The sequence below is a fragment of the Coptis chinensis genome, chromosome 6, assembly GCF_015680905.1.
Source record: "Coptis chinensis isolate HL-2020 chromosome 6, ASM1568090v1, whole genome shotgun sequence".
NCBI lineage: Eukaryota > Viridiplantae > Streptophyta > Magnoliopsida > Ranunculales > Ranunculaceae > Coptis > Coptis chinensis.
Window position 1 is genome coordinate 16,262,590 of NC_141461.1, and position 23,194 is coordinate 16,285,783.

At 36.0% G+C, this 23,194-nt stretch overlaps 1 protein-coding gene and 1 long non-coding RNA gene across 5 annotated transcripts; both read right to left on the bottom strand.

The window, feature by feature from the left end:
- Positions 1 to 1,259: 1,259 nt before the first annotated feature.
- LOC147491757 (uncharacterized) lies at positions 1,260 to 19,205 on the bottom strand. 4 transcript variants are annotated; one of them, XM_086566068.1, is made up of 14 exons: positions 19,088 to 19,205; positions 18,929 to 19,009; positions 18,670 to 18,722; positions 18,393 to 18,505; positions 18,206 to 18,276; positions 17,916 to 18,027; positions 17,036 to 17,115; positions 10,742 to 10,845; positions 9,449 to 9,610; positions 9,049 to 9,342; positions 8,860 to 8,964; positions 8,688 to 8,762; positions 8,362 to 8,607; positions 1,260 to 1,763 (listed from the first exon to the last, which is right to left on the bottom strand). In XM_086566068.1, exons 9-13 carry the CDS (start codon positions 9,509 to 9,511, stop codon positions 8,362 to 8,364), a joined length of 783 nt encoding a protein of 260 aa, XP_086422194.1. In that variant the 5' UTR covers positions 9,512 to 9,610; positions 10,742 to 10,845; positions 17,036 to 17,115; positions 17,916 to 18,027; positions 18,206 to 18,276; positions 18,393 to 18,505; positions 18,670 to 18,722; positions 18,929 to 19,009; positions 19,088 to 19,205; the 3' UTR covers positions 1,260 to 1,763. The 4 variants fall into 4 exon arrangements, with proteins under 4 accessions (XP_086422194.1, XP_086422195.1, XP_086422196.1 ...); XM_086566069.1 differs by having other exon boundaries at positions 17,916 to 18,276; XM_086566070.1 differs by lacking the exons at positions 18,670 to 18,722; positions 18,929 to 19,009; positions 19,088 to 19,205 and having other exon boundaries at positions 18,393 to 18,620.
- A 295-nt stretch (positions 19,206 to 19,500) lies between these two features.
- LOC147491758 (uncharacterized) lies at positions 19,501 to 21,554 on the bottom strand. Its single transcript, XR_015200434.1, has 3 exons — positions 21,436 to 21,554; positions 20,775 to 20,923; positions 19,501 to 20,008 (listed from the first exon to the last, which is right to left on the bottom strand). It is a non-coding gene; the product is annotated as an uncharacterized LOC147491758 (long non-coding RNA).
- Between the last annotated feature and the right edge of the window lie 1,640 nt (positions 21,555 to 23,194).

Sequence of the window (23,194 nt, forward strand, 5' to 3'; positions counted from 1 at the left end):
GAATTGTTTAAGAATTACACGCTCACATCTTCAAGCAAGCAAGGGTTGCCTTTCCCTCATGCTACTCGTATTAAAAAGAGAACTTTACAATTAATTAAACTAAGATAATCTACAACGGTCTAAGGTGGATTCGAATGCCTTAGTGTTTTCTTCGTTAATAGTTAATCAATTTAATTTATTGCTTTCATAGTAATTAGTTAATTTTAGTTGATAGTAATTCAAACTTCCATAAAAGAATATTTGTCGAATTAGGATAAATAATCAGTTAGTACTCAGTTGTTCTAAGTAGCAGTCCCTGTGGGATCGACCCGTTTGCCGCAACTATTTTCAACGATAGCTGTGCGCTTGCGGTTTAATTAGGGTTAGATTAGTCTATTAATTTAGACCGACTAATTTCCTATCATTGTTCTTTTGCAAAGACATCAGCCATGGTATGCGTTGACACCTAGATTCACACTGTGTAAGAGGCGGTTTGATCGCATTTGTGGCGTGATGGATATCAAGGATTTGCAAGTAAGGCAAAAACAAATGCAATCACCAAGAAACAGAGATGATATGACCAACTCTAAAAGCTCGGCTGGAAGGTCATTCCAACTCTCTTTTATAATTTCAGTTTTGTAGTTCCCCACCTTCGGGACTTCTTTCTTGACCTACAAAATATGTTGTCCGGGATTAGAACAATATCTTTTACATTAATCAGGCCATATAATCCAACTAAGAAAACATGGCATGTAGTTTAATGAAAAATAGACTATTATACATTGGTGCTGAACATTTTAGGTAGACCCCTTATAGGCTTATATTAGATCAGTATGCAATAAGAGTTAATGTCTCACTTGGTACACTATGTTAAAACAACTAATTTAGGATGGCTTATATCTGTCGAGATTGGTAAATCTCGACGGCTACTGACTGTCTCATAAGCCGTTGTTAAAAATGTCGTGGTATTGATTCTCGATGGTTAGTGGACGTCCATTATTTGAAATACAACGACAACTAGTAGCCGTCGAGAAATGAGTTTTGTTGACGGCTACTGGCCGTGGTTTAGGGTTTAAAACAACACCTTCGCACTGTCTAGAGCTGCATCCTACTCGATCAAAACACAAAACTATTCAGTTTCAATTCCTTATTGCAGACGGCTAATGACAGTAGAGTATTTGAAAATCTAATTTATCAAATCCACCTGCTGCTTTAATATGATTGCCTACCCAAATAATTTAAATTCAAACTGCACTATAATTAAGAAGCCATAATCAAACTTAAGTACCAAAACATCTTTATATTTATCATTCCATCCAAAATGTTTACATTGCAATACCATATACTATAAAACTTGAAGTCTGACAAAATACCAAAATATTTGAGCTCGATCTTGTTGCTCAAGTATTCAATAGCTAGCTAGAAACACTATCCAAAGACCAAAAACAACTATGTACTTGGATTTACAAGGCACACCAAAAGAAGATAAGTTTTTGTCGATTTAAAAGCTTCATGGATCAATGAAAAACCACGTAATGTTTTGGCCAAGTAATCACGTCACCAAGCACGATATCTCCAAGTCTTCCATCTCCTTCATACAACGGTGCAAAATCATCAAGTATCTCATCGATTTGGACATTATACGAACTTGGAGGTGTCGTTAAATAGGTGCAGACTTCTCCAAGTGCAACCACAGTCTTTGTTATGAAACTCTTCAAGTGACAAGTTGTAGATTGAGGTCGAATATTGCGGGAATCATCACGAACTGGTGATTGTTGTACTTCCTAAGAAAAAAACAATGAAATTAATGTAGCGTTAGAGACTTTAAATAGCTTACTGAACACAAGAACCAAAAGCACCCAAATTCTTAGAACAAATAAAATTGAACACATGTAGTAATAGGACCCGAACAAAAAAAAAATCAACATAGCAAATAGGACCTGGATAGAAAACCTAAAAGAACTGTCACACCCCGAATTTCGACAGAATTCGAAAAAACAATATTTGTTCCCGACTCTTCGATCTTCGAGGTGTGACGCACTCTCAACTCCCAAAAACCCATAAACAGTTTAAATATGCGGATAATTAAAAACCAATAAAAATTTTAACTTAAACAAAAGTCCTCTTCATTACAAAAATTTACAAATGAAAATGCAAATAACCTTATCTCAACTGAAAATCTATATCTCCTCAAAGGAAAACAATGCCTATCTTGAAATGCGACGCTAACGCAAACCACAAGCAGCAACCAATCTTCTTCAACACTAAACCTATCAAGACTTATCAACTATGTTCATTTAATGAACACACCCGATAAGCAAACATGCAAATCGGTCAAGATTATAAAAATGCTTTGGTGTGAGTAGCTCTAAAATACAACATATACTTATACCAAATATATACACAATCCATAACAATGCGCTTAGTTCCTCCACCGGAAGCCTTTAACTTTCCACGACTAATACAACATCCTTAAGTTCAACAACTAAGGCAGGTAGTTCCTCCAATGAGGCGCTTTAACTTCCCACTAACCACACAACAAACTATACTCATAATAAATAAGGCATGTAGTTCCTCCATCGAGGCGCCTTAGGTTCTAACTAAACAAATAACCAACCATGCATATTATATCCGTACCGCATTTCATGATCAATTACAGAGTGGGTCGTCTCTGCCCAAGTAATTAGTTTGACCCACACTTCTGCAAAACCATATACAATCATCTATCTAAAGATACATCATTAACCAGCATATTACCATAATTATATTATTTAAGGCTTTCTTGGTATGTCCCTAAAATTCACGTCGTATCTATGTCTTACCTAGTTTTCCTGGCTACCACAATCGCTTCCCAACGCCGAACATGTACATCCACATGCCTCCCTTTACATAATGAACCACTCCGTGCATAACTACCCTGAGCGGGATGCCGCACACCAGGTAACCCTCACACGAAAGTCATTATGTAAGTACTGCCACTATTCGGCATAAAATATCGCGCGTCTCGTTCTAATTTTGTGAACGGAATAACCCAGCCACTATACGGCTACGCTAGAAGGGCCATTCAGATTCACTGAAACGCCAAAAGGGCCAATCACATTACTTACGCCCGAAGGGCCATTCAGATTCACTGAAACGCCAGAAGGGCCAATCATATCACATACGCCCACACAGGGCAAATCACATGAGTTGTGGTAGTCAGGTTCTAAGATTTTCGTTACGTAATTTATTCAGGTGTCATACATTCATGACTCATAATAATTCCACTAGATCACGTGCAGGTCAAATACCTTATTGCACTAAGCCACAATATTTAGAAATATCTCAATTATATCTCATAACCACTTTCATTCTTTCACGTGCCAATATATTATTGCACTACGCCACACTCCCGTGGGAAATATCCACAATTACTCTACTAGCATCTCACAGATAAAATAATGGAGCGTTTATACATTTATTTCTCCAAAACTATTGCATTTAATATATATATCCCAACATATCATATAATGTCATAATTGCTTCAAACGTATCGCATAACATTTTTATAGCGTTTTCGGAATATTATATCTCCTAAAGTTTCTATCTCGTCACGTGTCAAAATATACACAATATCAACGTCAAATCTTTCCTAGATAATGACAGCCAAATTTATACAAGCTTCGACAATATTTTATTACTACATTTGTCCATATTCTTAAATATGTGAAAAACTGGAAAAAACAACATTCCACAGTCAACGGTCAACGGTCAAAGTCAAAGTCAACACATCATTGTCAAAGTCAACACATCATGGTCAAAGTCAAACTGTCATTTCCATGTTCAACAGGTTCAGGTTCATAGCCATGGTCCATGGCTAAGGTCAAGGTGCATGGCTCATGGGCTCATGACTAAGGTAATGGTTCGGACCCAACTAGCCAAGCCCAAACCTTAGAACCCAGCCCCAAAAGTTAAAATGTTGAAAGACCCAATTTGGATCTCTATTTTTAAGTCCTCTGGACTGGCCCCAAACAATCAAGCTAAACTGGCCCAACAACTTAAAACAAAACCGGGCCCAATCAAAACAAATGAAACTGGCCCATATAACTTAATCTAAAACTGGCCCAAAACTTTAATTGGGTCGGCCCAAAGAAATAAAAGAATATTGGCTCACAGACTAAACCCAACAGAGAAACTAGCCCAACACTAATAAATAGAATCGGCCCAAACCCAACTAACTTAACTCCGGCCCAACTAACAAACCTAAAGGCTTTGGCCTAAGGCCAAAAGCCCAAATCGGTCATCTTCTCCATCAGTTCTCTCCTCCACCACCAGCCACCAAATCGCGCCGGCCACCAACTCTCCTCTTCATCATATCGGTTTTAATCCCCATAAAAACCCAAACAACATTAATGAAAACAAAAAAACCCAAATCATTCAATCCCTATACTTCTTCAAAACTAGATCTATAAATTTTCGCCGCCATTAAAGTTTCTTCAAGCTTCAATCATACCTCTTTCCAGCACCCATTCAACCATCAATAACCCCAATCTTCAATCAATACAAAAAACACAACAATCACAGTTCCCATACTTTTACTGGCGATTCTCTGGCCGCCATTAACAAGTATTGGGAGCTTCCAACAGCCCATCCGCCAACCCCCAAACACTGGTCTACAGCCCATCATCAGTCAACAACTTATAACAAAACCACCCAACAGTTACATAAAATTGTATCGACGGTTTCTTGGTGCCGCCATTAATGTTTCTTCAGAGCTTGAATAGCTCATCCAAACCACAATAACCAACATCAAACCTATAACCCCCGACATCAATCAACAAATTCCAAGCCACATTCCAAGCCACAGTAAAGAAAAATGAGTTCAAACAGAGAAACAAAGAAAAATGACGATTTCTATAGATTGGGCTTTAACTGCCCTTAACCGGCCATAAAGCGTCGACAGCTAATTCCGAGTTTCGGATGTAACAATTTATCAATACAACAAGAGGAAAAATTAATGACAATAAGCGTACATAAAAAAAATACGTTTAATGGAAGCAAAACTCTGACAGCAGTAAAGCTTCGTCCCGTAGATTTGGTGAAATAGATAAAAAGTAGTTACTCACCTTAATAAAAATCTCCATGAATCCTTATCGTCCGATTCGTTGCGCTCCCACGCTTGAGCAAACGAGTTTCTATCTCTACCTCCATTTTTATTATTTTTTTATTCTCCAAGAACCCTATTCTCTAGAACAATGTGATTATATACTTGGGTTTGAAACCCAAGCCCAACACAGACTCAGGCCCAGAAACCAGGCCCACATATCCCAAATCCAATCCAGCAAATTTTAAATTAATTAATAATTACGTATTTTAAATACGGGCGTTACAAAAACACTAAATATGAATACTTGAATGTAGCTATGATAGTTACCATGAATTGTTTGAATGTATCCAGTGAATTAACTAGGCCAAAAAGAACTGTTGAAAAGAGTATAAGACAGCGTGTTCACAAAGTCCACAAACCAAAAAAAATGCCTTAATCTTCACTTAGAAATTATCCTGGCCATACTGAACGAAATATATGGCAATGTCTACAAGAAAGTACATGATCAACAAAGCATATTCAGTGACAATCCATAGTTGCCAGACAAGATAACAGGTGCTGGTAAAGACAAGGCAATCTAAGAATATTGTGTTTGGAAATATCTGACTTCCAATAAATTCATTCTAAGTCCCTACATTCCATGCACTTCTGTCCATATGTTATGTTGAGTGGTTAACAGACAAATGACACCAGTAGAGAAATAAAACTCAACCTGCAATTCCTTTAATTTCATATCGGGTAAAAATTTAAGAAACTGTCTTACTGATGGTATCTTGTCTCGTGTTAAATGGCGTCGACTCCATTTGGTTTCGAGGGTTTTCCTGCATGTATAAATCAACCCAACAATCAACTCTACCCACCAAGTCTTATGTTAAAAATTAACATTGTTATTGGGCACTATGTTTCGGAGTGCAAGCACCTGAAAATCGCATTGGACAAGGAGAAAACCAAAGTTCTACAAACAACAAAATTTAAGCGTTGCATCAATAAATTCTCCCCGGTTGGATATTGTTATTTATAGGAAGCAGAAATGAAAATAATATAGAAAGACTTAAAGGTTTGGATAAAGATAATGAATTGCATACAACACCTCTCTTCTTAGTCCGGAGTCTATCAGCTCCAACACACGAAAGCATGTTAATCCACAATAAAACAGGGAAAATGTGCACTTTAACTCTCAAATGAAAACATCTTTCCCAGCAAACTTAGTCATATACAATACCGTGACTTGGGGGTACATGGTACAAACAAAGTAAAGTTTGGTGCATGCAGAAAAGCAGTTCTTCATGTCAGAGCAGAAAGAAATCTCTATGCATTAAGAGATGGTATTGATTGAGTTCAAACAGCCAAGTTTCGGTGCGTTAAAGCTCAGTTTATTTTCTTAAGTTAGTCCTAAATCATAATAAACTATGTTCATCAGTCGTCCAGTAACAAGAACAAGTCCCTAGAACATTGTTCACCTCATTTTCTAACCCATGTTGTCCATTTTATAGTTCTATAGAAGAAAAGTTCACAAGATTTAACGATATTAATCTCCGAATTTCATTAAGAATATACCTGAAATTTTGACACTAATTGTATGACATTTGATAATATCACTAGTATCTCAATTTCCAAACCTCTAAAATGTCAGTCGCAATCCAAATTTTCAACTATAATAATCCCATGGAGGCCATACAGAACTACGCTGTAAGTTTCCTTCGAAAATGACCCTTCAAAACAAGATTAGAATCGTTGTCTCTGTAGTTGGAAATTTACCCATCTCGCCATAAAATGCTCGACTCCAGATCCACAAATTGGTTTGCTCCAAAAGCATAGAAGGGCATTTATTGTTGTAATGGCAAATGGAAATCCATTGTTTATAAATTGTTGTCTGTTAACCCAACCAATCATGATCTCTGACACCATATTCCAAAGTATGTTGCAGTCTGTTAGAAAAATGCCTCGTATAGCACCGAGTAAAGAGATCCACCACGGCACCACCCAACAAGGACCGACCCAACTAAACCAGAATTCTCATAAAATACGACCAAACTTGCCAAGAAAAGGGACAATACAACTATACAAGAGTAAATGATTAACTGACTCTAGAACTGTAGCACAGGGAAAAAAAATTGTAGTGCAGAAAAGACACTGATCCTAAGGTTTGACCTATGGATGATATTCAAGTTTTGCTCTTATTTTATTTTGCAATCTTCTTTTAGCTTCAATCCAACTTCTCTAGTAATTATTGAATCATCCGATTATTAAAAAATTATGGGGAACAAAAGGGTAAAGTTTTGATATCTACTTCCGGAAAACGCTGAGACAATGATATAACTTAAAAGAGTGTCTTACTTGTATCTTGACATCCACTTGTCCACACTATCTATTACTCCTGTGCCAGTTGTTTTGGCTACTGAGGCCTTTGTCAATGACTTGCTGTTTAGGTGGATATGCGCTTTTAGGGTGGCTCAAATGTGCAGTGCCGGACTAGTGAGGAATCTCGAAAGTCGTCTCATGCTAAGCAAAACAACTCTGAGAATTTCTGGTCCTCTATTAATCTCAATTTAGAATCAACTGAACTACCCTCGCCAAGTGTAAGTAAGAGTTTATTAAATTTCTGTACTGATTAACCCTGCTTAAAAGTCAAACGGGGAATTGATCTAAAATTCAAGTTTGTGATCATAAAATTCAATAAATAGCAGCACACACCTTGTTCCTTTTTAGGTTATTTTTCAAGTTATCATTGTTACCAAAAACAGCTTTAATACGTACTAGAAAAATGTACACGTATGTGCAAACTTAAATGAAATACTGGTTTTAGTTGTTGTCATTAGATCCAGAAACTAAAATAGAAAATAAGCAATTTGTTTCTTAGTTGGTATTTTTAATTAACAAAATGACTCATTTATTGTGCTCTTGTGCTAAAATATGTAATAACTTAATGACCAGTCAATTGAGATGTACCCCATTCTAAATTATGGAAGTCAGATGGCATTCGAGGTAAACCAAAGCCAGCAAGTTGTATAATGGAAGTCAGATGGCGTCCTCCTGATATTGGGTTTGTTAAGGCCAAAACAGATAAAGTGCCTAAGTAAAAATATCATGGCTCTTGGCATCCAAGAAGCTTGGCATTGACACCAGACACAATCCTGTTCTCTGCCTTCCATCTAACGTAATCAATGCGAGAGAACTTGGTGAAACCCCATCCATTTCCTCCTAACTTAATAAGGGTTTGGGAAGACAAGACAAGACAAGACATATGCTCTGTTCATATTCTTAGTCTAGACATAATTAAATTAACAAATTATTACCTAAGATGCATTTCCAAGCCCTGAAGATTGTCGCTTAAGGTCTACAACTTCATCCTCAAGTATCTTGCGAGCCTTGTCTGCTTCATCAAGTCTTGCCATGACCGTCTCATAACCTGACTCACTGCTTTCACGCGCTCTCTTCTCTCTTTGAGCAATCTCCTTATAAGGAGCTGAAGCATGGTAAACAGTCTTTGTGACACCACCACCTAGACCGCGAACACGTCCCCTTCTATCACGACCAATAACCTATTAAGCAAACAAATGTTTCGGTAGAACTTTGAACAAAACCTATTTGAAAAACCAAAACAAGATGAGAAGCATCACACCATTGCAACGGGGTCATTATCTAGATCCCTTTCCACTATGTCAGGCTCTACGCTAACAAGTCTGTTAATTTCCTCCTACAAAAGAAATCAAAGTCACCATTTCTTAAGTACATAATAGCTAGTCATACAAACATAAGCAATAGCTATACAAATATGTCTTGTTGTATCTTACAAGAGATTGCCTCGTTTCAGTGTTGATGAAACTCCCATCTCTCCTCGTATGGGTGGCCACATATCCCTGTGTCCTCGAAACCTCACCAGTAGGGCTATCCTTTTTCTGTAACATATTAAACAAGTACGTAGATAAAGACTAATAGTTTAGTGCATACGATAAATTTTTAAGCACTAAATAGATGTTTACCAACTGCTCAATAACTGGAGCTGCTCCCATTCTACCAGTTGTATGTGGGTTCTTCATGTTTTCCCTTGCCAACTTGCCATTGCATCGCTTGATTTTATCCTCTTCAATTGAGCACATGTCGACAAATGCCTCCCATTCTTCCTTTTTCACCTCTTTAGGACCATTTCTTTTTCGCTCTGCATCTATTAAATACATGTCATAAACCTTACGAAGTTCATACTTTTTTTGTTTCCAAGCTGTATTAAGCTTACGAAGAGTGCATTCTTTTCGGATGAGTGGAAGATCAATTTCTTCCTGTAAATTGGACATGTCAAAGTCATTAGTAAACAAGTTTGGATGCAAAACAAACTAAATTCAAATGTCTACTGAAATAAAATTAGGTGGAGTGATTTGCACTTACCAAGACATCCTTCCACAATTCATCCTTCATTAATAATGGAACTTCTGCCCAGTCCTTGTACATAGGTGGGCAGTGTGTCCTAGCCACCTGCCCGACTATTGTGGCATACTTTGCTCAATATTGTCCAGTAGCTTGTCCATCAGCAGTGAATGAATCTTGGACCTAAGTGAATGAATATACATAAACATATTACAACGCCAATAAGTAAAAGAAGGTAAGAATCTTGGACCTAAGTGAACACTGGGTGATAAGATGATTTAATCTGTTGTTATTGTTATACTTACCAAAGGTGTCCGCCTGTCCAGTTAGTCCAGTTCCAAAAAAAATATTAGACGAAGTATTTTTGGCATGTCAAGGATAATTCTATACTTGCTGCCCCAGAATTATCCAGATGGGTTACGAACAGGAGGATGGTTACAGTCAAAATATGAACTCTGGCCATGTCTGCCCAGTCCCCTTCTCCTTCTAAGATCATCATTAAGGACACATAGTTGCACAGAAATTCCCATATTGCGGGCGTGATCTTATCCACCACCAGTTTCATTAGCGGTGAAAAGTTGCAGACTATTATTCAATTGTGTATTTTAATTCATGCTCCAAAATTTTGTCATAATACCATCTTTCGTAATCAAGTTATTTCAAATGAGTCATTTAATGACACATCAAGTTACAAGTTCAGACCCCAAGTTATTTGCACACCCGCTTATGTTCACTTCCCTAGACCTATTGATCATTCTACTTATATTGTGTGCTAAGATAACTGGGTGGCAGAAATTTCATGCTTCAATGTTTCGCTACTAAAATCTGTCTAAATGACGTTCTCTACTTATGCTTAAGATCTGATATTATCCAGTGCACTAAATGAGACAAAGTATTCCTTAGTTCATCCTCGTTAGCTTACAGATAAGAGAAGGATAATAAAAATATCAACTTCTTTTCCTCATCAGTTTTCCCATATAAGAAATAAATACAGGTGTACCTATATTTATCACCGAATTCCTATTTAATACTGCAACTAACCACATACAAGTTAGAATAACAACCAACCAAGTTATTCAGTGTTAACACAATAACAAGAACCAAAATCTTCGGTGTAGTTCCCATATAAAACCACAGCGACATGACTCAACAACGGTAAATGAAGATCACAATCCCATGAAGCTAATGATATTTAATGTCAAGAGCAGCAAATAGGTGAGGTTTAAAGGTCACTAAGCGACTAAGAGCATAGAATACGAAAGGTTTACAATGCCAATTAAGTAACCAATAATCAAATCAAACTTATTACTTTACCTTTTGGTTTCGTCCTCGTCTCACTTGCTTCAGAGCCACTTGCTTCATATTCATTTGCCTCAAATCCACTTGCTTCAGATGCTTCTGACATGACTTCTTTTTACCTAAATATAGAGTTTAACAAAATGGCTCAAATCTAAGGTGACATAATTAAACATCTGCATCATACATTTAAGGTGACGGAATTAAACTCATCATACAATGCACGGAATTAAACTCATCATATATTGCACCATTCAAAGAAAAAAAAATTAGAAAAAAAAAAAAAAAAAAAAAAAAAAAAAAAACACTCTGTAACTCACCTGTACCATGCTGAGAATTTGAAATATGAAGAGAAACAAAAGATACTTAATTCAAAAAAGAGATTATTTCTTGATCCTAAATAGACCCCTTGTCTAGCATTTAAAGAAGAAGATAAAAAAAAAAACAGTTGAAAAATGACCAAGTCAATAATATATTGATAAGTTTCCTAACACGGAGGATTACACTTTTAACTTGATGTTTTAAGATTAAAATTAGTCTTCGGCAACTTCTAGAACGTCTTTAAGTAAAGTTGTTGACGAAGAATCATTAGCTCTTGTTCTAGCCTCAAAGACCAGTGGGCCTTCGTAAGCATCTATCTCTTGACTTAACCTCTTTGGAGCATCCAAGACAACATGCCAATTATCTCTACTCAAATCCCTGCAATAAAAACTTGTTTAGCTTCAAAAGCGAGAATAAAGAGCTCATCAACTTCACTTGTATTCCTCATGAACTTCCCAAGATTTACAAATACCAAGTTTGTATCCGGATCAACTATGCAACCATTTGTTTTATCCTCAATTCGCACCCAATCACAATAGAACACAATTGTTTTGAATTTTACATAATCAAGTTCAAGAATTCTTTTGACAACTCCATAGTAAGTGACTTCATCATCAACAAGATTCTTATCCTTGGCACTTGCCCTAAAACTAGTCACAGCCCTCATTGAGACCCCACTATTCTGTGTTGTTGTCGTTGATTCAGAATCTGATGTATAAAAAGCATACCCGTTCGCTGTGTATCTATTATATGACATCGCTGTAAAAGATGGACCATCAACAATCTTCTTGAAAACAAATTCTTCTTCGTTTTGTAGTTGTAGTCTTAACCAAGGAATGTAATCCAACTCTTTTGCTTGACTGCCCCTACAATTTTTACCCCTTGATTTATGACTTTGGAGGTATACTTGGTACTTCCTATGAAAATAATAAAAATTTAGGATAATTGACATGTAGAACTCAAGTATTGACTACCAAAACAGTGGTAAATGCATGACTTACTCTTCCCACTCAACATTTTTTGGAGAATGCGTCAAAACCCACTTGCGAACTTGTTGATACTCTACATTTGGAAGAACGTATTGCTTTCCCTTTTTATCCATAGGGTGTCCACTTTCGATAGCCTCATTCATGATCACCCTTCTCCCATTCTTATGGCTTCCCAAGTTGCCATCATGAATGTACTCCATGCAGTACATCATCGCCTCTTCCACAAGGTATTACTCTTGAATGCAACCCTCTACAAAAGTCTGATTGGTCACATACCTTTTATAAGTCTTCATCATCTTGTGCATGTGCCATTAATTAATACAAAATGACATACTAATCACAGAAAAAGAATATTGTGAACTTTACTCACCTCTCAAACGGATACATCCACCTATATCTAACAGGTCCGCAAATTTGTGCCTCTTCCGCTAAGTGCACAATAAGGTGTATCATTGAAACAAAAAATGAAGGCGGGAAGTATTTTTCAAAGACACACAAAGTTTCCACGATGCGTATTCTCATGGTTGAAAGCTTTGCACGACAAATAACTTTGGAGCATAGGACGTTAAAGAATAAAGACAATTGGCGAATAGCTTCACGCAATGGCTTGTGTTTTTTGAATAGATGCATCAATAACACAGGCAATAAATGTTGTAAAAGGATGTGATAGTTATGCGATTTTAAGTTCTTGAGTTAAAAGTCCTCCAAGTCCACATTATGTTTCCAATTTCTACTATATCCAACAGGAACCTTCAATTGGTGCAAAGTTCTACAAATCAAAATTTTCTCTTGCCGAGAAAGAGAAAAAGCACCTATTGGATAAGACCACTTGTCATTCTTCATTACCGGCCACAAGTGTTTCTTTATCTTCCTAGCCTTAAGGTCTAAACGGGCTTCGAGTCCATCCTTACTCTTAACTGTACCCATGATTGTTGCAAACAGAATTTCCGCAATATTTTTTTCCACGTGCATCACATCTAGATTGTGGCAAATAGGCAGATGCTGTAGGAACTAAATATATAAGTGAATATATGGATATGTATACATAAAGTTACATGATATACTACTACACAAATGTTAAAAATACCTCCCAATACGGCAATGTAAAGAAGATAGAATCATTTGAAAATGCTGAATTTTCTAGTTCTTTAGTTCTTTTTCTCTTCTTCTTCTTTCCTTCGGGTGTATCCGGTACCTTACCAAACTTGTTCTGAATTTGACTTATTTTAATTTTTACTTGAGAACCCTTTAAACGAATAGGGCGCTTACCATGTTCTACTTTGCCATTAAATTGTGCCTTCTGGACTCTAAAGGATGATTCGGGTCTATTAGGAACTTTCGATGACCCATATAAGCAAACTTTTTTCCATTCTTCATCCAAGTAGAATTTGTATCTTCACTACAAATAGGACATGCATACCTTCCCGCCGTTTTACGTCCAGAAAGATGGTGAAACGCAGGAAAATCGTGTATCGCCCACAAGCAAATTGCCTTCATAGTAAATGTCTCTTTAGCATGGGAGTCATATGATTCAACTCCAGCACCCCATAACTGTTGTAGCTCTTTGATTAAAGGCTGCAAGAAGACGTCGATATTATCCCCTGGGCTACTTGAACCAGGAATTAGAAGTGTCAACATAGTAAACTCTTTCCGCATACACAATGATGGAGGCAGATTGTATGGAGTAACCATAACAGGCCAGCAACTATAAGTGCTGCTTTTGTTCCCAAATGGATTAAATCCATCTGTTGCAATCCCCAATCTAACATTACGTGGCTCCGCAACAAACTCAAGCCATTTAAAATTAATTGAATTCCACATGGAAGAATCAACAGGATGACGCATATAGCGTTGGTCAGAAACTGCATTTGCATGCCATTTCATATTCTTTGCAATCCATGGTATGCTATACATCTTTTGCAATCTCTCGGTCAAAGGAAAATACCTTAGCTTCTTCCATGGTTTAATATTAGCCTTCAGTTTTAACGGGTTCACTGGTTGCCATCTGTTTTTACCACAAGTGGGACAACTAATCAAATCTTTATATTTGTCACCCCAATATATAATACAGTCATTTGGGCATGCATCAATAATTTCGCACTTCATGCGAAGAGGTTTGATCAAGTTCTTAGCAGCATAGGTCTTCTCAGGTAGTGTATTCTCTTCTGGTAGAGTTTTTTTAAGGAATTGCAGCAACTCTGTGAAGCTACTATTAGACCACTTGTGTCTAGCCTTCATGCTCAACAACTTAATCGTTGTCGATAATTTCAAATCTTCACCCTGACATGATGGATATATTGGTTTTAAAGCATCCTCCATCAACTTGTCATATTGAACATCCTGCGGTATAGCATTGGGTGAATCTCCATCATCATCTCTATCATCAACTTTGTTAAGACATGCATCTAAGTCAACAGGATGACTTCATCCAAATGTGTCATTGACCATCTTTTCCATCATTGGCAACATATTTTCAAGACCCCTAGTAGAAGAACTAGTAGGAGCTTCAACATAGTTACTACTTCTGGAAGATGGCTCTCTATGATGTATCCATGATGTATATGTCTCGTCTATACCATCATAGATAAGATGCTCAGCAATACCAGTCAAGTTCCTTTCCTAATTTCTCTTGTGTGAACTGGATGAATGATTTAACACCTTGAAGGTATTCAGTATACGAAGTCGGTGCTTTCATCCAGTTCTTGTTTGGAATCATTGAAGACATTTTCTTGATAAATACATCAACATATATAATATTAGTATGATTTCAGAAAGAGTATTCAACTTGAAACCTAGGAAAGGCCGGTATATATCATAGAAAGTGGTACTCAAATTCTTTTCTGCCTCCTAACACACTTAGCACTCGAACAACCCACCTACCAAGTCTAAATGGTTTGCTCAAGATTGGAACAATTACAGTAACAATGCAAACAATATATATATATATATATATATATATATATATATATATATATAGGACACTTGGTGATTTCATGTTAATAGCAACTTCTTTATTCTCTATGGCCAAGACCAATTAATGCCAAAAAGTCATATCATATACAAACAAGAAACTAGGTTACTTGAAAATATAAAGTTTGAAATAAACTAATCCAACTCAAACTAAAACCTGTAGATATATATTCTAAATTAGGCTAGTTGAGTCATGCAAAAACCGGTTCTTAGATAGAGAATTCTTGTTACTATTTTGAGCAAAGCATAAAGAAACTGAAATGCACATGGCTAGTGCAAGGCCCAACATTAGTATCGTTACACTATGCATATAACGCTTATGGTGTCGACACACCAATTTTCCAAGTTCCAAATATATGTGAGTTTTATTATAGTAATAAGACAGCCCCAATGCAACCACTAATGCCATGACATAAAGAGCCTTATCGAAAAAAATTATAAAAATTAATGATATAAAGAGGGCATCAGAAAACTCTTATATAACATAAACACTCGTGAAGGGAGAAACCATCACCATGCCACGCACTCAAAAACAACAGGACCAAGTAATAAACACAAAATCATTGTTATACATTATGAAATATCAAAATCCAGCTTGACAATGAACCATTAATTATCTCATCTCAATGGAGACAATATAAACAAATGAATACAGCAACAACCTAGACCAAATAATATATTCCAAGTTACATCTACTTCTATCATCACTTAATAACATTTTCTTCAAGTACCACATAAAAAAATAGCAACCTTTACCAAATCATCATCATCTATTATAAGTAAAGTATAAATAAAGTTAAACCGTTTACACCTTGCCTTGGCAAAGCAGTGAGAAAGATTCACCATTTCCTTGAAGAAAAATTCCAACGGGAGAAGAACCTATCAAATCAAAACATCTCCCAAACTTGTTAAACTGAAAAATAAGTTCTATAACAGTATCTAAACCACCAATTTGGATAGTTTGGGATTGGTCTTGCTAGCTATTGATTTGCTTGGACTGCATTTGACCAGTTTGTAAGATCATGGTTATATACCTATCCTTTTTAACCCCATTAGGCAAGTCTGCCCGACTGCTTGTATAGTGGATCTTAAATGAGCATTTCATGCATATTGGATATATGCCTATATCGTCGGTCTATTTTTTAGGGAAAATATGTGGTACAGAGTTCTCATTCAAGTCAGGATCTCAGGCAGACCAGCCAAAATAACATTAGAAGCTAAAACCGCCGGATCTGTGATGGTTATCGAGATGTGCATGCAATGAAACAAGGCATATGTTTCTCTAGAACCATCATAGATCTGACCGCGTCTATACATATTTTGTTACACCTACATTTTTTAATAATCCCATTCTTTAACTATGAAGCAAATTACCTAGAAAAAATTGTTTCATGGGTTAAGGTGCATTATTGTTCAAGTTTAGACAATTAGACTTGAGTTCTATATATATATATATATATATATATATATATATATATATATATATATATATATATATTCTATATTTCAACTAAGTATCAGCTTCTTTAGTTCTTTACCGGGGAAAAAAAAAAAGGTATCAGCTTTAGTTCGAAGGATATAATACAGTGTAATCAGGCCATTGAACAACATACGAATACTTTGCACAAAATGGAAACTCAACAAGTGAAGAACAAACTAGTAAAACCCGTAAGAAAATCACCTCGATTTAACTAAGAGTGTATTAAATTTCGTATACCCCTTCAACCCTAAACCTTTAATTCCTAGGTTTAGACAATTAGACTTGAGTTCTATGCATATATATATATATATATATATATATATATATATATATATATATATATATATATATATATATATATATATATATTCTATATTTCAACTAAGTATCAGCTTCTTTAGTTCTTTACCGGGAAAAAAAAAATAGGTATCAGCTTTAGTTCGGAGGATATAATACAGTGTAATCAGGCCATTGAACAACATACGAATACTTTGCACAAAATGGAAACTCAACAAGTGAAGAACAAACTAGTAAAACCCATAAGAAAATCACCTCGATTTAACTGAGAGTGTATTAAATTTTGTATACCCCTTCAACCCTAAACCTTTAATTCCTGGATTAAGCGACCCAATCTACAAAACGAATTTTCAGTATCAATTTCAGTGAACAGAAATAAATAAAAACCTAAGAGAGAGAAAGTACGTACCTTTGCAGAAACAAATAAGTGAGAAAAAAATAGTGTGATGAGATAATAGTATTTGGGTAAGCTATGAAATTTGAGGGGGAAACATAAAATTCGTCAATTTTTTTGGTGGGAAATGGTTTCTCAATTTTTTGGGTGGGAATAGTTTCAAGGTGCTCAAAGTAGAAGTCTCGACAATGTGTTAAAAGGAGGAAGTAGACAGACAAAGACCGACAAATATAAACCGATTGGTAACAGCTGTCTAATACAAGAAATTAGTCGTGGTTTATATTTAGACAGTTAGAAGCCATCCTATTGTGGGGCGTCATGCATGTCATAAATTCTCTCTTTTGACGTAGTGGTATTGCTTTAAAAAATGGTGGAGCTTTCCGCAATCCCAAAGACACAGCATATATTGATTGTACTTTCTTTGCTAGAAAATGGGGAGTATCCCATGGATTTCAAGTATATGATTGTGGCCATCTCCAAATCAAGCCTTAATTCAGTCTACAAATCAAAGGAGAAAAGGTAAATAAATAGCCTTTAATTTTGTGTCAAGCCGTGAATTCCAAGTTTGTAATTATGGGCGTCACATGCCTAAATTTCAAACTACAAATCAAAGGAAAAGTGTACATGACAAAGAACAACACCACAGACGACAGATATAATAGTGTGTAAAAGAAAATATAAAAGTAACTTATATTAGAAAGTAAGGAAAGATATTGAGTGATAGACTGATAGACAAATTACCTGTGGTTCGCAATTGGGCACCACCCAAAATGGTCCTTCCCAATAACCGAATTTTCTTCCACATGGTAAAGTAATTGTTATAGTTCCATCATCCATGTCAAATTTGAACAACCTTGTATAACCACTAAAAGTGAGAAAACAATCTAGCAGCCTTGGTAGGTGACCTTGTTTGAAACCCACACAACATATCAGCGCCGAAAATCTAAATGCAATGTGTGAATAAACCGAAGGACAGCTGATAAAAAATTCAAAGGAAATTCGATTGACGTGATCAAGAAGGTACACGTAACTGGAAGTTCCAATTGAAATTCGCAGAATCCTTAAAGAGCTGGGCAAAGTGAGGCTTGCAGTACAGAAATCCCTACATTAAGGAATAGTTGCTCAGGTGAAAAAAAGGAACCAAATTTTTAAGAGTTGGCTTCTTAGTATATCTCATAGTATGATGTAATAACTAACAATGGATGATAGATATCTTACCCCCTTAATTAACAGGATCTGTCTAGCAGCAGTAGGTTCAACTAAGCATAATACAGTTTGTTTGAGTGTTGTTTTTCCACTGCCTGTTCTGCCAACAATACCAGATTTCATGCCTACATGAAAAGCGCATGTGAGAACTTGCACGATAAGTGGGGCATATCACGGGGCATAGCGAACCTACAAAGATTTCCCACCATAGAACTTTATCAACATTCATCATATATTTTGCGTGTTAAGTTTTATTTTGAACTTCATAGTATGAGTTATTTTGAGTTACCCTTGATGAAACCCATCTGGCAAGGTATGATCTCCAAATCAATATTTGGCATTCTGCAGAAAAATCAGATCAGGGCCAATTTTTAAATAACTAGAGCATGTAAACACAAATAGCTTGAGAATAATAAAAGTTTATCTGTGCATGCAAGGTTAGATAAATGTATATATCTAATTTTAAATTTACCACAGGAACACCGCCTTTGGTGTTGCCTCTGCGACAAACATATAGAAGGTTGAATTAGCAAAATAAGTTGCATTACCTCTAGCACCCAGACCACCCCTCCAGTCAGTTGAGTGGGGAGATGTCACATCCATTCCTCGAGGTTGGAGCATGAAACTACCTACAAAATTTTGATGATTATCAATTTTCCTAACAGATATTCTTCCGGATGAATCTAATGCAGGTCGGAAGTTGAGACCTATCATTGATGGCCTTCCCACTACTTGTGGAGGCGACTTGTTAAGAGAAGCTTCAAGTTTTTCATCAGCACTTATGTTCTTTGTGGTGTCAAAAGAAAAGGACGCAGCAATGATCTGCACACAAATTCAATTTTGATGTTTAAAGAAAATAAGAAGACACGACTTTCTATACTTTCTTTTTATTTTTGCCAAAAATATTTTCTTCCCCTTTCAAAATGGAAGTGATGGCATGATGACAACCAAAAACACCTTTTAAAAAACACACTACCTGTACGGGCCAGCTGCAGTCAATGGCCCACCTACTCCACCTCCAACAACCTAGCCATCTATGCTAGAGAGACACACACTGAGGCACTGAACCCACCGGTTCTTGAGGATGCTCCTCCTACTTACTATGAAGGAAAGACCTAGACAACGAAAAGATTTCAAAGCATCCCTGAATCAAGAATATCCCTAATTACTGAACCCTTACTGATGATGTAATAACACACAATGAAATTTATTTAAAAAACAAAACAAAAAATATGACGCAGCAACGATCTCAGTTGCTTCATTCTTTGGATACCTATTAGATTTGTGATTTGTTTGTAACGACTGCTGATGTTGCCAAATTCAGCAAAAGCAAACTTGTACGGCTGAATTTCTGATTGAGTTTCACTTAGCAGTCTAACAAACGTATCCCATTTAAAAAGTATAACAAACGCATGTTGAACAGGCCGATAATCCGACACTGTCACACTTACACCTGGATCTAATCCATTAACATAAATCTACAATAAAAGAAAAATTTTAGTCACCAGATTACATAAGTAATCAATGGGCAAAACAGACGGGTATGAGTGTATGACTCACTGTTGTGATGATAGAGTTGCCATTGCACTGGATTGTTTGGGCAAAGCCTCCAGGTGATGCATATTCATCTACGATTATCGCGAAAAAGCTAATTTAAGAAACTTAAAAAAATTGTTTAATAAAGTGACAAAGTAAAAAAATAATGTTTATTTGCTTCCATTTACAAATGCATACAACTATTATGTAATTAATACATTCTAGTGGTTACCTACGTCATCAACCATCAAGGCATCACATGATTAATCAATAATCAGTAGATTGGAAGTAAGGAATGAAAGATTATCAAAACTTGTAATGCATCTCAATACAGTGTTCCAAGGTGTTTGAAGCCTGCATACAGGGTTCATTAAGAGCAGAGCTTCCAACCTATCTCTAGATATATTTTTCACAAAGTTTTACATTTTTCAACCTCCTATCCAACTCCTTCCTCCCCAAGTAACATATTTGCTTGTCACTGTTAGTGGCAGATCCTATAAAGGGGTCATCTAATTTATTTGGAATAAGCAGAAAAGGCAAGGATCCTCTAAAGTGAGAACCCTCTAAAATAGACGTAAACCAAAGTTCAACCGATGCAATGAAGATTAAAAATGAGATTTAAAAATGATAGAGTTGTCTATCCATCATTAATTGCTAATCAAAATTGCATAGTCAGAGAAGTATCAAAGTAGTCAGTACTCAGAGAAGTATCAAATGAGATTTGTTTATCATCAATTGATTCAGTTGTCACAGCTAGTAGGTGTAGTGCACCCCTTATATAATTAAACAGATGACAACAACCAAGAAAAATAGAAAATAAGACAAATAAGTGTGGGTAGTTTCAGGTTAGACCAATACCTTTCACATGTTCATTGACAATATGGATTGATGGATTTGCCTTTAATTTGTTGAGCATATGAGGCATTCTTTGTCGGTGTCTGCTTTCGCGTTAGTAACATTGATTTGAGCATTGTGTTGTTCCTTTGCATCCTTTGAACCATGACGAACTAAAGTAGAACAAAGATAAAATGAAAGGCAATTATATTTTATCTCAATTATGAACGACATACTAAGAAATTCACACACACACACACACACATATATATGTATATATTTCCCCGCATATATTGAAGGTGAGAAGGTCACATACAAAAACAGGTGAATAAGGTCGCATACAATCAATCTCATACAAAAGAAATATAGATGGGCTAAATGTCATACCAACAATGATTCCATTTAACCAAATTCAAAGCGAATAAATTTTCCATGACCTAACTAAAGCGTTTGAAAAGGAAAGAACGTAGTAATTTTTTAAAATAAAGAATGTAGTAAATTAGTAATGTCTTTTCATTCATTTTTTTTTCCTTTGAAGTCTTAAATTGGAATAAAAAGTTAACTGGAAAATTAATTAAAATGTGAAAAAAAAAATGGAGTGAAAAAGAAGACAACAATTCTGAACGAAAATAAAGTTTTACAAAAACAAACAATATTTAGATTCCCCAAATATTCTGAAGCATACCTGGCGGTGTTTATGTAATGAAGCACTCCTTCTACCAGCAGCAACTTGTGTTTGACAAAGTGAGACTAACCAATCCAAATAAAACGTAAATGTGAGGATGAAATTTATCTTGCATTTTCTCAAAAAATTAAAAGTGAACGGGACAAAAAGAAAAGGTAAGTAAACCTATTTCTAAGAAGATAAGTTTTTCTGCAATTGCCTACGAATTAAACGAATCAAAGAATAAACCCCCAAGGAGAATTTATTCGCCATGGAATTTAGATCGAAACTTGGAATGAGAGAGAAAAAGAGAGCATCATTTTTATTCGTGAAATTGGTACAGTTAGTTATTAGGGAAACTATCCAATCGGTGCGTTTTTCTATTAGGAACGGGTTTCCTATACCTTATTTTGGTGCTGCTAGCCATGGATTGTTTGTGAAGGCGGCTCTTGAAGCATTTTATAGAAGCAGTGGTCTACCATCCCATCCCAGTATCAAGGAATGTCATTCAAATTTGGATAGATATCAATGACAAACTCATTTTCTATAATTTCCAATCCCACACTGAAAACTTTAATCAATACTATTAACAGTTTCCCATTTTCAATCATTTGTAACTGCCCAAGTAACACAGAAGAGAATTTATTGGTTGGCAAGTATTATTAAGTTATGTTTGCTTCCTGCAGTTGTATCTTGGCATGGACCATACATGCCCGGCCAGATACAACCTCATCGTCTGAGTAAACTCAGTACTTGACTCAAGAAAAAACATTCAATGGCGCATGATATGTGCACTTGGGAATCCAAGCCTCTTGAATAAGATCATTAAAGCAAGCTATCTTAAGATCCACATCATATTGAACACCTTCAAGATCTTAATGTGACTCTTAGGATATTGTTTAATAATAACACCAATTAGAGTTCCTCACCCTCGATTCAGCACCAAATATGGTCCCAAAGTTGTTTGAACTGCTACGAAGAGGAAAATATCAGTTTGAAATCTTGAGAGAATGACCATAATTAAATTTAGCAATCAAATTTATTTACTATCAATGATATCTATGCACTGACCTTATCAACCTTCTCATATTTTTTTGGGAAAGTATCGAAACGGTTGGTTAGGGAAAAAAAATAACTGAAAACTTGGTATAAGAAAATAGGGCAACATATTAGAAGACCATACCTTTCCGTTTGAGGCGGGAAGTTGGGTAAAAAAGTCCTGAATGATAAAGGCACTATTCTGTGAATGGAACAAAAAAAAAAAAGAAAAGGAAAAAGTAAGAAATAGAACAATACGAAAATTGCAGACAAATTTGAAGAAATAAACAAAATCCCTACCTATGCGCTTTAGAGTAGGTTTCAATTCATCAATTCAATCAGTAGAGGAATGACGAATTTGTTTTTTTAGTGGAAAGAAGATTTTGGTGGAATGACGGAGTTAAATTCGGAGGGAGCGAACTTAATGGGCTTTTAATTGGGAATATCAGGAATGGAGAAGATGAACTAACGGTGTCTCTGTTTTCTTGTGATTATGTTCCGGATGTCCCAGATGCAGTGCCTGTTCATAGGGATTCAATTTCGGAGTTCGAGTGTTGATGTGTAGCGAAATCGGAATAGACTCAAATCCGGGATTCTCGGGGTGGGATGGCAATATTTCTGATCGATAGGTGGGATAAGAATAGGATGGATAGATTCGCCCCTTTTCACTTCCATTCTCTTGGGGCTGGGTTCCTATAAGGGTTTAATTTTAAATGTCTCATGGGCGAGAGTTTCAGAATGG

Coding starts and splice junctions, on each gene's coding strand:
- LOC147491757 (XM_086566068.1), bottom strand. CDS start 9,511: ATGTACAAGGACTGGGCAGAAGTTCCATTATTAATGAAGGATGAATTG. Junction 8,763..8,859: donor CTGAAACGAGGCAATCTCTT/GTAAGATACAAC, acceptor TTTCTTTTGTAG/GAGGAAATTAACAGACTTGT. Junction 8,608..8,687: donor ATAATGACCCCGTTGCAATG/GTGTGATGCTTC, acceptor TTTGCTTAATAG/GTTATTGGTCGTGATAGAAG.